This window comes from Phaseolus vulgaris, chromosome 8 (genome assembly GCF_000499845.2).
Source record: "Phaseolus vulgaris cultivar G19833 chromosome 8, P. vulgaris v2.0, whole genome shotgun sequence".
In the NCBI taxonomy this organism is placed as follows: domain Eukaryota; kingdom Viridiplantae; phylum Streptophyta; class Magnoliopsida; order Fabales; family Fabaceae; genus Phaseolus; species Phaseolus vulgaris.
The window spans coordinates 51,034,267-51,050,620 of record NC_023752.2 but is presented as its reverse complement, the minus strand read 5'-3'; the positions used below and the strand labels follow the sequence as shown (position 1 = coordinate 51,050,620).

At 38.5% G+C, this 16,354-nt stretch overlaps 1 protein-coding gene across 1 annotated transcript; it reads left to right on the top strand.

Annotated features, from left to right (window-relative positions):
- Window positions 1–2,399: 2,399 nt before the first annotated feature.
- LOC137825316 (uncharacterized) lies at window positions 2,400–2,849 on the top strand. The gene has a single exon (XM_068630989.1). It carries the CDS (start codon window positions 2,400–2,402, stop codon window positions 2,847–2,849), a length of 450 nt encoding a protein of 149 aa, XP_068487090.1.
- The last annotated feature ends 13,505 nt before the right edge of the window (window positions 2,850–16,354 follow it).

Below are 16,354 nucleotides of genomic sequence, written 5' to 3'. Positions count from 1 at the left end.
GTAACAACTTCAGTTGTATACAATTTACACTAAAGTTGTGTATGCAAAACACGCCTTTATCTTTGTTGATTTATTTTTTTAATTTTTGGTTAAATAAAAATATAATATGTATAGAAAAAGAAGTTTGTTGTCTTTTTTATTTTGAAAAATGGAAAAAATAATTGAATTGTTGAAAACTTGGACAAATATTATAAATTTTTCTGGTTGATTCATGGGAACATTTAGTTTGGATGTGTATGACACAGATAGACATTTAAGTTGGGAAGCGGCTAACTCTTAAACATCAAACTCTGAATTGTATCTATTATACCTCTTGACATGAAACATGACATACTATTATTTATTTTTCTGTAGTAAGGCAACAATATCTTCAGGATATTGATGGTCAGCTCGTAACATGTACTATTATACCTTTTGACATAAAACATGACATACTCTTATTTATTTTCAAGAGTAAGGCAGCAATATCTTCAAGATATTGATGGTCAGCTCTTAACATGTACTATGTCTTGGTCCCTCGTTCAACAAACCAATATTTGGTTATTTCAAAAGTCTTAACAAGAGCACAAATCAATAAGGATCATGCTCTCCTTAAGAATAAAGTTCATGCACTCGGCTAAATTTGTTGTCATGTGGACATACCTCCTACCTTTGCCATATGCTTGAGTCCATTTTTCCAAAAGTATTTTATCTATCCAAGCAAAACCTTGGTAAAATTATGAACTTAGAACTAACAACTTTTCTTGTAGAGTTGGTTTTTCCTTTCATAACCTGTGATAATGTAAAAAATGAAATTATTTAAAGTTCATGTCTTCCAGAAATATTGATTAATAGAAGGAAAGAAAAATATATACCCATGTTTATCAACTACTTTTCAACTTTGAATTCTTGAATTTTTTTTATTGAAGTTAGATGTAATGTGGAGTATGCAATATACTGAGAGGACATAATCTACTTCCCAACCAACTTCTAGAAATTGTAATGTTGATAATATAGTCGTTCCTTTATCAGTTATCATGCATAAATTTTGTTGTGGTGTCACATATCTTCGTAAAAATTGGAAGAACCATATCAATGCTTTCTTTGTTTCACCTTTAACTAGTGCAAAAGTTAAAAGGAAGATGTTTCAGTTCTTATTTTGACCAATTGTAGTTAGCAAAGTCCTATGGTATTTTCCAATAAAAAATGTTCCATCAACTTGAACTATTGACCTGCACGCTGCAGTAATTGAAGCCATCAATGCTAACTTGTAATCCCAAAATACACGTTCCATGATGTAACATGAAATGTCTTCAACATCGTCTACACTTTCTTGTACAACTCACAATCATCTTGGAAGATTATTATATGATTCGTCATAGTGACCTAGTTCCATGGCAAGAGCCTTTTGTTTTGCAATCCATGTTGTATCGGTTGGTTTGGACGAGCCAATCTCGGCCTCGATCACTGACTAACTGAATTAAAGAACATATCAAGACACGTAATAAAATATAGTAATGACAGTTACAACGACACTTAAATGAGTATCCTGAAATATGCGGGAAATGTCTCCGACGAATCAGCTACCAACTGATTAATTGAAGATGCACATCCTTGTTAATAAGGGACCACGACGCAAGTCAGTTAATAACGGATATCTGGCCCATCATGGCCAGGGCCCATAACCAATGTTATAAATAAAACCCTCTACGGGGGAATAAGGTACGTTTTTCATTATTTACTAGAATACACTCTTATCACGAGTACTTACTTGAGCGTCAGAGTTCCTTTTCCAGTACACCCCCTGATCGAACGTTAGCATTTAAGGAAGGAGTCTTGAAGGAAGCAAATAGAGGATTATAGACACGTCAACAATTGCACACCCAGTCACAGGTACTATCTAGGTCCCCAACCTATACAGGTACAATGGTGCCTACCGTGAGGCCAAGGTAGTATTCAATTTCAGCAACAAATCAAGATTAGCAACGATGGTTTCAACAAGGAATAACACTAACAAAGATAGAATGGCCGACGAACAAACCACTTTGATTCAAGCCCTCCAGGCACAAATGGAGGAGTTACGACAGAAAGGCATTGCATATCAGCTACAAAATGAAGAAAATCAGCTTTGAAATGAGGAGGAGATGCTCCTTCTTAAGGAGAAAAATAAAGACCTAAAGCAACAACTTGATGGACATGAACGAGAAGAGCAATATCGAACACAGACTTATCAAACTCATTAGACTCACCAAAGTTCTAGAAACACCCCTTCACCCGACGACGAGAAAGACTCGAGAGGACATCCTTTTACGGATGAGATAATCGACACACAACTCCCTCCCAAGTGGAAGGGACTAACCATTAAATTCTATGACGGTTCCACCGATTCGAAGGAGCACCTAAATGTCTTCAAGACACAGATGACCCTTTACACAATCAACAAGGCATTATGGTGTAAGGTCATCCCCACCTCTGTCCAAGAGGTACCACTCGGTTGGTTCACCCAACTCCCTCCTAACTTTGTCAGAAGCTTTAAATTCTTGACGGCTAAGTTCACCATGCAGTATGCAACAAGTCGATTGCATCACACCTCATTCATGTCTCTCCTTAATGTGAAGCAAGAAAAGGTAGAATCTTTGTGGGCATTTATGGACAGGTTTAGTAAAGTTTGCATGGGCATTAGAAACCTGATTCCGGAAATAGCCATGCATCACCTAGTTTCATCCATCCGACCAGGCTGGTTCACCGAAAGCTTAATCAAGAGACCAACTAAGAATATGGATGAATTGGGGTATCACAAAAGCATTCGGTCTGAAGGAGCAGATAAGGGGAAAGATAAGGACAAAGGGAATCGACCTACATCGGGTTGATCCGACCGTTTCAAAGAAAATCGAGGACCCCGATTTCTTAGTTACACCCCACTAACTATTCCAAGGGGAAGAATTTTGGATGAGGCACTACAAGCCGAGTTTATCTCGACCCTAAAGCAGTTGCAAATTCCAAGGAACGTTGATACATCTAAACAATGTCAGTACCATCGTAATTAGGCCATACTACCAAAGGCTGCTAAGCACTAAAAGATAGGATAAAAGGACTCATCCAAGTTGGCCACCTGCACAAATTCATTAAGACTGACACCAACTCGTACTGATCTCCGCAAAGGGAAACGTACCCACCTAGAGGCTGAAAAGAACACTACGATCGAAGAGGACGAGAAGATTCACGTCATGACAACCAGCGCCCAGCGAAATGCAGAAGGAGTAAGAGCCCAATACGAAGGACACAATCATGAAGTGAAATTCTTGGGAGGAGCGATCAAACCATACGCGGGGTCCAAGAGGTTATCAATACTATAGTTGGCCCGATCCCACTCGGGAACCCCGAACGAGAAGTAAACACAATAGCTGATTGGTGGAGGCGGATGCTCCAATTCTACTAGGAAGAAGCACCTTCGGGCCATCCAGTCGATCCATTCTGCGACCACCCAGAATTAACCAAGGATGCCCCCGATAAATTTCATCGACGACGATTTCACCGCAATCGACCCGGCTCAGGACGATCCCATGGTAATAAATGTGGAAATAAACAAGTTCAAAATTACCAAGGTTTTGGTGGATCAGGGTAGCTCGGTGGACATCCTGCATTGGAAGTCCTTTAAGAAAATGAGGATTCCAGAGTGAGAAATCCAACCTTACGATGAACAAATTGTTGGATTTTCAGGCGAACGAGTAGAGATCAGGGGATTCATTGACCTATGTACTACGTTCGAGGAAGTGGGATACCTTTGTAAAACTATAAAAATCAAGTATTTATTGGTTAATGAAAATACCTCTTATAATATACTACTCAGACAGTCATCCATAAATGGTCTACAGGCAAAAGTATTCACTCCCCACCTAGCCGTGAAGTTTTCGTCAACAGTTGGTGATATCGTCATAGTCCATATGGATCAAAAGATAGCCGCAAATGTTATGTCGTGAGCTTGAAGGTCGAACCGACCAAACGGTTGTACTGAGCCTCACTGGAGGGGCGATCTCGAGAAAGGAGGGGAAGGTCTTCCTTATATAGGGAACCGACTGAGGAATGCTCCCGAGAAAGAAGAACGAGAGAACACATGGTAGCACTCGTCGATCTTGACTGTCGGCTTGACGTCGAGATGGTGAACATAAGACGCACATTGGAACATCTTTGAAATCGGACGATAGCAAGTTGGTAAGCCAAACTTTGATTGATAAAAATGATTTGTTTGCTTGGACAGCTGCTGACAAGCCTGAGGTGAGCCCAAATATCATCACACACCTTGTCTCTATTTATAAAGAGGCCAAGCCAATGGCCTAGAGAAAACGTAAGATGGGCGAAGAAAAACGTGCAGTCGCACGACAAGAGGCTGAGAAGTTGGTAAAAGTCTACTACATTAAAAAAACGCATTACACAACATGGTTGGCCAATATGGTCATGGTGAAGAAATCAAATGGTAAGTGGAGGATGAGTACTGACTATAAAGACCTTAACAAAGCTTGTCCTAAGGATTATTATCCTTTACCGTGCATTGACCGACTCATCGACGAAGTAACCGGTCATACTATCTTAAGTTTTTTAGATGCATATTCTGGATACAACCAAATCCGGATGCATTCGAGAGAAAGAAAAAATGGCATTCATGAATGACTGTAACAACTTCTATTATGAAGTCATGGTTCGTGATGACAACCACTTGCTTCGCGAAGCCATGAGGCAGATTGGCCAAGATCTTGCAACTGGGTGCTTAGCCACTGCAAGACTGAAAGAGAAAGCGAAAGCAGAGGATGCGCTATCCCAAGAGGTCTCAAAGTTGCACAAAGAAATGGAAAGGCTACAGAAGGAACTTCAATCCTCTCAGTCTTCCAAACAAGATATGGAGCAACGCCTAACCAACTTGGCCAAAACTAGTGTCGAGGAGAAGGAGAGACTCTTGGCTAAAAATGCAAAACTAAAGGAAGAACTGGCCAGTCAAAATGAAGAATTCACCCAGAAGGTCGAGGCTTGCAAGAAGGATGTCGCTCAGGCTTTCCTTATGGGATTCGAGGTGGCTGTGGAGCAAGCCTTGGGTCTCCATCCAACTTTAGACTTCTTAGAACTTGGCCCGGGCAAGATCGTGGTCAATGGCCAACTTGTGGAGGAATAGCGTGCCTTGCCCATCCTTTCACATGTTGTAACACTTGGAACAATTTAACTTACTAACTATTTTAAACATGTGTGCAAATGTCTTTCCATCACTTAGCTAGCCCTTTAACATGATGAACCACGACTAGCGTACCAAGCTATATAACTGACTACTTGTCTTAATGATACACAACGAGCATGAACTTATTATTGGACACTAGTATAAAAACTATCAAGACTATAACAAGTGTAATACACCAACCAAAATACTCTAGAATAGACAACGTGTTGAGGACTCATATCCTCTTAACTCATTTGACCATTATTTGACTATTTCAACAAGGATCACATACCTTGACCTTGCTAAATAGGACCTCCATGCGTAGAGGACATCCGCTTTCAGAGCTCAATTCTTTAAGAATGACTTGCTTGCCCGACTTGGGCGTTGGCTCACGCATTAAGTCATCTTTTAAATATTCTTACTTTCGTTCAGAGCATCTGATTGGGGTATTAGCTCCTACGTGAGTCTGCTCTTGCATGATTTTATTAGCTTGGAGTATCTGACTTGGGTGTTGGCTACACACCAAGTCTACTCTTAGCACCTTCGTAGTGCATTACTACCCTACAGGGTTAATCTTGACTCTTTTCCACAGAGCGCCCGAGCTCGGATTGTTTCACCAGCGCCGAGGCGGGTTGCCTTTTATACCTTTAGCTACACACTCTTAATTATAGCTAATTGTGGTTTAGTACATTTGGACTCAAAATCTTACTGAGAAGAGAGTGTATTTCCTTATGGTGGATACTTAGGGTGCTAAACTTAGAGTCTTACCAAGACAGGTCATCTCCCTAGCTAGACACCTGAACTCAGAATCTTACTGAGACAAGGTCGTCTTCCCCCATAATACGCGCTCAGGGCGCCTGAACTCAAAGTCTTACCGAGTCAACTCTTCCACTTAGAGTATCTGACTTGGGTGTTGGCTTACACACCAAGTCAACTCTTTGATGTTGAGGCAAGTCGACTTACCTACACTCTGCCGAATAGTCTCGAGCCAATTCTGGGTGCCTGGACTCAAAATCTTACTGAGAAGAGGCTTCCCCGTCTAAATTATACAGGCTTCGAGACGCCTAATCTTGGAATCTTACCAAGAAAATATTTCTTTCGCTTTAGAGTATCTGACTTGGGTGTTGGCTTACACACCGAGTCAACTCTTTGATATTGAGGTAGGTTGGCTTACCTGACCTCAGTCGTCAAAATATCATAAACCAATTCAGGGTACCTGAACTCAAAATCTTACTGAGAAGAGGTTTCCCCATCTGAATTGTACGAGCTTCGAGACACCCGGGTCAGGAATCTTACCAGGGTGATAGGTTGCCTCGTTTAACAATTTCATGACTAATTATACACACATGGTGCTTTTGCAGATAATTCACCGGCCAAGTCGCCTTATCGTGTGCCAACAAATAATTCTGATAACTCATCTTTCAAGAACAATTTTTCATTGGGCGACCTCATTAAAAAACCCTCGCAAGGGAAAAATAGTGTCCCCTTACTTATTCCAAACATTGACAAAATATTTCAACTGAAATAAAATTTGAGGTTTGCACCATTCCACGTTCGAGGTATAGCTCCACCCTTCAAAGTTTCGAGCTTGTAGGCTCTGTTTCTGAGCACCTCCACCACGCAGAATGAGCCAGACCATTTGGGAGAACACTTACTATCCAGCTGGTAAGGATGAGCCTTTCGCATTACTAAGTCGGCAACTTGAAACTGTCAAGGTTTCAACTTGGACTCTGCTTCAGTTCCACCCTTCTCTTTAAAGCTTTAGCTTTGATATGTGCTTGTTCTCGCACCTCGTCGAGTAGGTCTAGGTTTACCTTCTTCCCTTTGCTAGATTCTTCTATCACGAAGTTCTGGAACCAAGATGAGCTTTCCTGGATCTCTACGGGTATCATGGCGTCCGACCCATATACCAAACTGAAGGGCGTTTCCTTTTTGGTGGACTGAGGAGTGGTATGGTAAGCCCACAAGGTTCGAGGTACCTCTTCTGACCAAGTCCCCTTAGCTTTCTCCAACCTCCTCTTCAAACCTCTGAGCAATACTCTATTGGCAGACTCAACCTAACCATTCGTCTAAGGATGCTCCACAGAGGCAAACACCTGTTTGATCCCGAGCTCCGCGCACAACTTGCATAACTCCTGGCTTGCAAAATGGGTACCATTATCAGACACCAGGTGCCTTGGGATCCTAAAATGGCAGACAATGTTTCTCCACACAAAGTGTTGAACCTTGTGGGTGGTTATCTGTGCAACTAGTTCAACTTTTATCCACTTGGTGAAGTACTCAATAGCCACCACGAGATACTTCATCTGACGAATTGCCAAAGGGAAAGGACCCAAGATGTCTATTCCCCAAGTATGGAAAGGCCATGGGCTATGTATTGAACGCAACTCCTCGAGGGGTGCGTGATGCCAATCAACATGCTTCTGACACTACTCGCATCCTTGTGCATATCTCATGCAGTCCTCCCTCATAGTTGGCCAATAATACCCAGCTCGAACGACCTTCAAGGAGAGAGCTCTCCCTCTAACGTGGCTTCCACAAATTCCCTTATGGAGCTCTACCATGATACAGATACACTGATCCCCACTTATCCAGCTCGGGCATTCTGCTCCCTTGGGACAACCACCAGCTCGAACACGGGGAAAACTTCCTTCAACAGTGTAACATACCTCAAGTACGAGGCCATTTGTGGATCTTTGGCTTGATACTCACCTGTGACTTGTTCGATCACCAACAACAAGTCACTTTTTACCAACAAGTTTCGAGCGCCCAGCTCTTTGGCCAGCAACATCTCAGCTACCAAGGCTTCATATTTAGCTTGGTTATTGCTGGCCTTGAAGGAAAATCTCAGGGTCTGCTCGATCAACAATTCGTTAGGTCCCTCTAGAATGATCCTAGCGTCACTACCTTGCTGGTTGGAAGATCCATCCACCAAGAGGACCCACTAAAAATCACCATCGTCTACCTGGGTGGCTTCTGAGGATAGCTCTACCACGAAATCAGCATATACCTGGCCCTTGATAGGCCCCATGGGTTCGTATAATACGTCGAACTCAGATAGCTTGACTACCCAGCGCACCATCCGACCTGCTATAACGGGCTTCTGGAGGACTTTGAAGATTGGGAGATCGATTATTACAATAACAGTGAAACTCGGGAAATAGAGGCGCAACCACCAAGCTGCAAATACCACTGCCAAGGCTACCTTCTCGATGACTTGATATCGTACCTCCGAACCTTGTAGCACCTTGCTCCCGAAGTAAATAGGCCTTTAAACGTAATCTTGCTCTTGCACGATGACCGAGCTGATTGCCCGATCTGTAACTGCAAAATAAAGGCGAGGGGGTACCTGGTAGCGACTTACATAGGATTGGTGGGCTAACCAAGTACTCCTTCAATTTGAGGAACGCATCCTCACACTCGTGGGTCCATGTGAAACGGTTGTTCTTCTTCAAGCATTGGAAGTAAGGGTACCCCTTATCTCCTCCTGCTGATAAGAATTTGGACAAGGCGACCATATGCCCAGTCAGTTGTTGTACTTCCTTCACTGTGCCAGGGCTCCTCATCCCTATGATTGTTGCACTCTTATTCGGGTTCGCTTCTATCCCTTGTTAAGTGAGTAGGAACCCCAGGAACTTTCCTCCTTCTACCCCAAATATACAATTCTCTCAGTTTAGCTTCAAGTTATACTTAACTATTATGGTGAATAGCTTTTCCAAATCAGCAATGTGTTGATCTTTTTTCTGCCGAGGTGACGACCATGTCGTCTACGTATGCTTGTATGTTTTGCCCTATCATGGGGCGAGAATCCTGTCCCTCAACCTCTGATAGGTAGCGTCGACATTCTTCAGCCCAAAAGGCATGACCTTATAACAGTAGCTGGAGAGCTCCGTCTTGAAGGCGGTCTTGCTCATCACGGGGGTGCATGCGAGTCTGATTGTACCCTGAGAACGTCTCTAGAAAGCTCAACAGTCGGCAACCTGAAGCACTGTCCACCAAAGAATCTATGTTGGGCAGCGGATACAAATCTTTGGGACAAGCCTTATTCAGGTCTGTAAAGTCAACACACATCCTCCACTTTCCATTTTCCTTCTTCACCATACCATGTTTGATAGCCACTCAGGGTACTGGATTTCCCTTATGTGAACAACTTTCAAGAGCTTTTGTGTTTCCTCTTTGATGACTAAACGTCTTTCTTCATTGAGTTTCCTCCTCCTCTGTATTACAGGCCTGACATTTTCATCCATGGTGAGTTTATGACACAGGAAGTCAGGATCTATTCCATACATGTTTGCAAAAGACCATGCAAAAGCACTCATGTGCCTCGCTATTACGTCAATGATCTTGTCTTGCAACTCTTGGCCTAGCGATGTGCTGAGCTTGAACTTCTTCCCCTTGATTAACTTCTCCTGAAACTCACCAGCAGACCCAAGTTGCCTTTCGTTGGTGACCTCAGCTCGGGTGATCACCTCTAACTTTTGTGCCTAGACGGTGACCGTACACACTCCCCTTCTGTTCTTCAAGCTATTCTTGTAACACTTCCTTACCGCCTTTTGGTCAGAATTAATGATGATGACCCCTCCCTCAAAAGAGGGTAACTTCATATTCATGTGCCTCGTAGAGGTCACCGTGCGTAACCTGTTCAAAGAGGGTCTTCCCAAAAGTAATTTATAGGTCGAAACAACATTAACCACTAAATACCTGATACTGATCGTGCGAGATGAGACACCATCTGATAAGGTCGTCCTCAGCTCCACATGTCCCTGCACCTCCACCTGATCTCCAACAAAGCCAAACAAGCAACCATCATATGGTCTCAACTGGTCAGGTGACAACTGCAAGTTATTACAAGTTACCCAAAACATCACATCAGTTGAGCTCCACTAGTCAACGAGAACTCGGTGCACTCTTCTTCCCATGGTGATGACGGAGATCACTACTGCATCATCCTCGTGTGGGACCACGTCCCCCAAATCAGCACTGGTGAAGCATAAGTCGCGCTCGACTGGCTGGTCAGACCCTCACACCTCTACTATCATCACCTTTCTCGCATACTTCTTACGCTTAGAGGAGGAACACCCCCCTCCTGAAAATCCTCTCGAGATGGTGTTCAGCTCACCGTGGACGGGTACCTCATGTCCTTGGTCTGCTAAAGTAATCTTTTCCTTCGACCCTTCCTGGCTCCTTTCTAGATACTCCTTCAAGAATCTATCTTTTATCAAGCCTGCTAGTTGGTAACCCATGGTTATACAATGTTCTACTACATGTCCAAACCCCTTGTGGAACTCACACCAGGCCTCCTTGCGCGACCCTAAGTTCCTGTCAGATTTCGGGGGGAACATCAATATTTCCACCATCCCTAGCATTACCCAATAGCTCCTTGTAAGTTATCCGGAACTTTGACTGGAAAGGAAGGTCGTCCCTCGCCTTCGTCCTGGGTTGGTTCTTTTTGAGTGTGTAGGGTGCTCGTCGTGCGTCTAACCTCTTCTTCGTCACGACTTCATGGACCTCAGAGGCTGAGCTCGACTACCCTCTTTGGCTTGGCTTGCCCTGGGTGCAACTGTCACGGTTTACAGATGCCGCTCTTCTGCAACGATGTGAGTGACAGCTTGTCGTCGTATCTCCCCAAACGTCCTTGCTGGATTTATAATCATCGAATCGCTGAACTGTCCTGACATGACCCTCTGTCCAAAGGCGTGGACCATCAAGGCCTCGTCCTAGGTTTGGAGCCTTACTGTAAACGCCCAAACCTGTTCAAGGAATCCTTCAAAGGTTCTCCTTGTCTTTGCTTTACACCAAAAAGGTCGAAAGGGACTAGCGGTTGAGCTTGGTTAACAATGAATTGTTCCCTGAACAATTCGGAAAACTAGTCGAAGGAGGTTAAGTGGCAATCAGGAAGGCCAACAAACCACTGTAATGGCATGTTTGTGAGTGTACCCATGAACATCTTGCAATGTATGGCGTCGGTTCCTCCCGCGATGATCATCTCGGCATTCGCTTTAAAGTGACTCTCGGGATCTTCTACACCTATGAAAGTAATCTTGGGTGTTATGTAATTGGCTGGTATGACAACGTCCATAATCACCTGCAAAAATGGTTTGGGGCGAGCCCTTAATTGGACAATTGGGCCTTGCTCCCCTGCGGAACGTCTGTCAAGCTGTTGTAGACTCCTATGCAATTCCTCATTGGTCTTGCGTAACTCGTCATTGTTTGCTCAAGATGCATCTATTTCCGCCATCACCTCGGGCTTCCACCTTGAGTCTCTTGTGTTCAACCTTATATTTTGTCATCACCTCCTAGAGAGCACTCACAGTTTCCATAAGTTGTTGTATGGTGGGGTTGTCATTCCCTTCAGATCCCAATGGACCTTACCTTGTATTCCTCATTACGTCTAGAAACTCGAGCACAACTGTGGGTGGGATTTGGTTTTATCGGGCTCCATGGTGGGCGTCAAATGTTCTTATCGGTTGACTCTCTTGCCGGTTGACTTTGGTAACAAGCTCTAGCTCCGTCTGTCTCTTTTGGAATCTGTTCTGCATCTTGTTGCACTGAAACGTGACTCCGTTGAAACAGAGGGGACCCTGCCTGTTGATTGCACTCTAACAATCAAGTCAATACAGGGCTTATAAGAGTTTAAAAAGTAGTAAGTTTTAGTCTTAGAAACAACGTACCTTAACCTTGGGTCTCAAGCCCCTTTTGTAGCTTACCTCTTGTAACATGTTTCCATCACGAGAATCTAATCTCGAATGAAAGCATACTCAACAGGAAAATATCATGTTCAGGGGCATACTTTGTTAGTACTGCAACAAAACGGAATCTTTCCTCCAAGGAATGCATAAAATAATAACAAAATAACCAACTCATGCACCAACATCAAGAGTTCGGTCTGTTTGCGTAGGCCTCTTTTCTGTGGTGCTATGCTGTTTTACATGCAACCTAACCACTATGTGCCCTAAAACACATGGGCTTAGGTTTAAAAAGAGAACACTTACTCGACCTAGACTCCATACGCACTAAGCGCACCCCTAGATCCATAATTACCTTTCATTAAACGTCCAGGCCTTACATGCGAAGGATTACCCTAATTATACAAAAACAAACTTACTCATATAGCTGGAGGTTAATTACATAGCCCGCTATATATACTAACCCAAAAGCCGAGCTAACCTGCATATGTTATGCACCGAGATCCAATCACCGAATGCTGAATTCTGAACACTCTGGACCAATATATATATATATATATATATATATATATATGATATGGAACTTGTGCCAAATTATTTTAGGGAGACTTTTAGTATAATGGAACTTTCCAATTTTATGAAAATATTTTTTATATTTAGTTTATTTTAGAAAGCTAACATTTGTAGAATGTTTTTTTAGCTATATTTTCCACAAAAGCATTTCACGGAAAGATGTGATGGTAGAGTTTCCCCAAGTAAAAAAAATATTGTAATTAAAATATCACATTACTCATATTAAATAATTTAATATAGTATTTAAGAAATTAAAGTTTATGTTAAAAAACCACTATATTGTGTTTACTTATAAAAAAATTATATAAATATTGTTGGAAATATTCCTTTTATCAATTAAATTATTCATTTTTTACTCTTTCTTTGGTAAGTCAAACAACTCAAATTTTCACTCTTTTTCTCGTCATCTCCATCTATTTTTACTCTCTCAAATCTACTCATTAATCTAAACAAAGTCTACAAATATTTTTGAATTCAATTATTCTAATTAGTAATTAATCTTTAATCATACTATTTTTTTATGAAAGGTTAAAATGAATAATAACTTTTAAAATTATTCTTGAAGAAACTTGATATTACACTACAAGAAAATCTAGAAACCAATTTTTAGACACCAAAATAATAAATTGCAATAGTAATTAAATTAGAGACCATTTTAGAAATTAAAAAAAAGATTAGTTTCTAAATTAGTTTCTATTATTGTTAAATAGTTTCTAAATTGGTATCTAATTAGCAACCAATGTTTTAACTACCAATTATTTAGTTTCTAAATTTGATAGCAAAATCCTTGGTTGCTAATTAGATACCAATTTAGAAACTATTTAATAATAATAGAAACTAATTTAGAAAACATTTTTTTTTAGTTTCTAAAATGGTCTCTAATTTAGTTACTATTGCAACTAATTATTTTGGTATATAAAAATTGGTTTATATTTCATGATTTTATTGTATTGTTATATATAGATACTAAAACACTATAAAAAAAAGTTATTATTAAATTAGATATTATTTTATATACTAAAAATTTATTGATATTATTTATATTATTAATAAATAGTGTCTAAACAAATGTCTAATTAGCTTCGAATTTTAGAATACAAATAATTGATATCTAAAATCTTATTAGTTAATTAGATGTTTACTAATAATAAAAACTAATTTAGATACCAATAATTTTTTTATCTCTAAAATAGTATTTTATTTAGTTAATATAATAATTAATTATTTTTTTATCTAAAATTAATTTTTATTTAATAAATTTTTAGTAATCATTATTCTATTATTATATGCACGTCAAATATAGGAAAAAAAACGCAATAATATTATATAACATGCATCAAACCTATAGCATTATATTTAGTTTATGTATCTTATTCCATCTTTTCCTATACCTCACATCTTTATAAATATATATATATATATATATATATATATAACGGATAAAAATTAGACAAGGGACAGGAATCTTTAGAACTTAGAAAGGGACTTGTGGTGAGTTTGTAGGAGAGATTAATAAATGAACATCACTTCATATTTTGTCCTTGGATGGCTCGTGCATGAGATGTGGTCGGTCACGGGCATACATTTATTTCCACAAAATCCTTGCATGCATGGACCCTCATTTTCAGTTTTGTAAGGATCAACGTGCATTATGGAAAGCCAAGTAATCATTTCCATTTTGTTTTTTTACCCATATAATTTTGCATCAAATCAAGTTAATCAAAATCAAAAAATCATATTACAATCAAGATTACTTAAAATAACTTTTATTCTTAAATATAAAACTCCAAATGTAAATTTAAATTTCTACATATTGTGTAATTCTAGTTAAAGTTCGTCTTCTTCCAATCCCTTCAATGATTGTCTACCAATAGGGTTGGTAGCACTCAAATGTAACTATACTTTATGATGTTATTAATTTGATTAAGAAAAAAACTATAAATAGAAATTAATTTAACAGGAATTAAAACAAAAGTTGGTCGGTGTTGTCGCTTTATGTTTTGGACATTAGTGTTGTCCCTTTTAATGAGCCATTTTCGTGCTTCCGTGTTCAACGAGGCGTAGACAACTGAACTTCTACACAACTAGCAGAATCCAAGGGAACATTATAATTGATCGATGGCTACATCGGTTTTAGTGCATTGTAGCAAAATGAAAAATAAAAGCCAACACTATCATGCAAGAGATACAAGAAAACCTTGAGACACTTAATAAAATAATAATATTTTCAAATTATTTTATATTTTAAAATAAATTGTCATATTATTGATGTTGAGTGAGTGTTTACATCATCCAATAATAATATTCATTTCCCAGTTTACACAAATTACTTCATGTAGATTCCCCGCCATGGGTGCCATAAATCTACTTGACATTATTACATTTAAAGTTCACTTTGTTACAAGTAAAACTCTCCCTTTTAACACAAGAGGTTTCTTACAAATTTTGATCAATGAAGTTTCATGAAAAGGATATATGCGTGTGACGTTAAAGCCACTGGCTCATGGAAATAGATGTAGAGTTATTAACTTACCTTGCATCAAAACAAAGTCACGGATGCTTTTTTGATAAATAAATTTGACTACAGTTCCTTCAAAGATTTTAATTTAAAAACCCAAAACTATTTAAAATAAATAAATAAATGTTAAACTTAAATTCACTTACTAAGATTATGCTATCAAAATCCTTCAAAACCTATCCTAATCAATTTTTCTGGAACTATTATGTTATTTAGCTCTTTTTATACCATTTATATCTACTTCATGTTTGAGATGTAAATGTGATGGAGTGCGTTAAAAATCTTATATAAACTTAATTATATTATAATATATAAATGATACAATCTTTATTTTATAATCTTTATCTTATAAGCTAATTTTGTAAATGAGTTAAACTTTGAACTTACTTATTATTATTGCTTAATTTTTTAACTAAATGTAAATATTATAATAATAATATCATTATTGATAAAATGGATAATTCGTTTAACTTGTCAAAAATAGAGTAAGGTGAACTTATCCATTATAATAAAGCAAGTTGCAAATATTGATCCTAGTAAAGACATACTAGTTTTTTTTCCTATTTTATTTTCTTTTAAAATTATTTTTTTAAATTTTGTTATAATATTATATATATATAGACATACTTGATGATATAAATATTTTTAATTAATTAATGTCTTTAATTAAATAAATTGAAATAATTATTACGTTCATTATAATATTTAAATAATTCAAATATAATTTATAAATATTATTATTAAATTACAATATTATTACATATTTACATTCTTTAAATAATATAATATAAAAATTTAATTTTTAAATTATTTTTAATTTTAACTTTTAATCTTAAGAGAAAAATGAGATGACAGGTAAGTCAATCCTGTCTCGTCAATTTAATGGATTAGATAGAATGAATCAAATCAGATCAACGAATTGAAAACATCTACACGACCTGAAAATTTTTTAGAGACTAGCATATCGACTTGCAAGTTAAAAACTCACTCCTAAAATAAAGTGTTATAATTTAATAAAAATTATTCATTTATGATATGTATCTAAATTAATGATTAAGTATAAAATAATAATAATACAATAATCTCATCTAAAATTATAATAATAGTTTAAATAAATTAGTATTATAGAAACAATGAAAAATTGTTTCCTAACTCTATCTATTGGTTCTAAGATAAGTGGGTTGAATAAATGCGTTTAAGTGATCAGGTCGGGACCCGAACGCGACCGAATAGTACATATGTTAGAATATATGACCTTAAACGAGAGGAGGTGAAATGTTTAAGAGAGATTTTTGAAAACTTTTTCAGTTAAAACAAAATCCTTTGTATGAAACTCAATCAGAAATTCAGTTAGCCAAGATATTGAGCACAAAACAGCAAAACACCAGAAAAAAA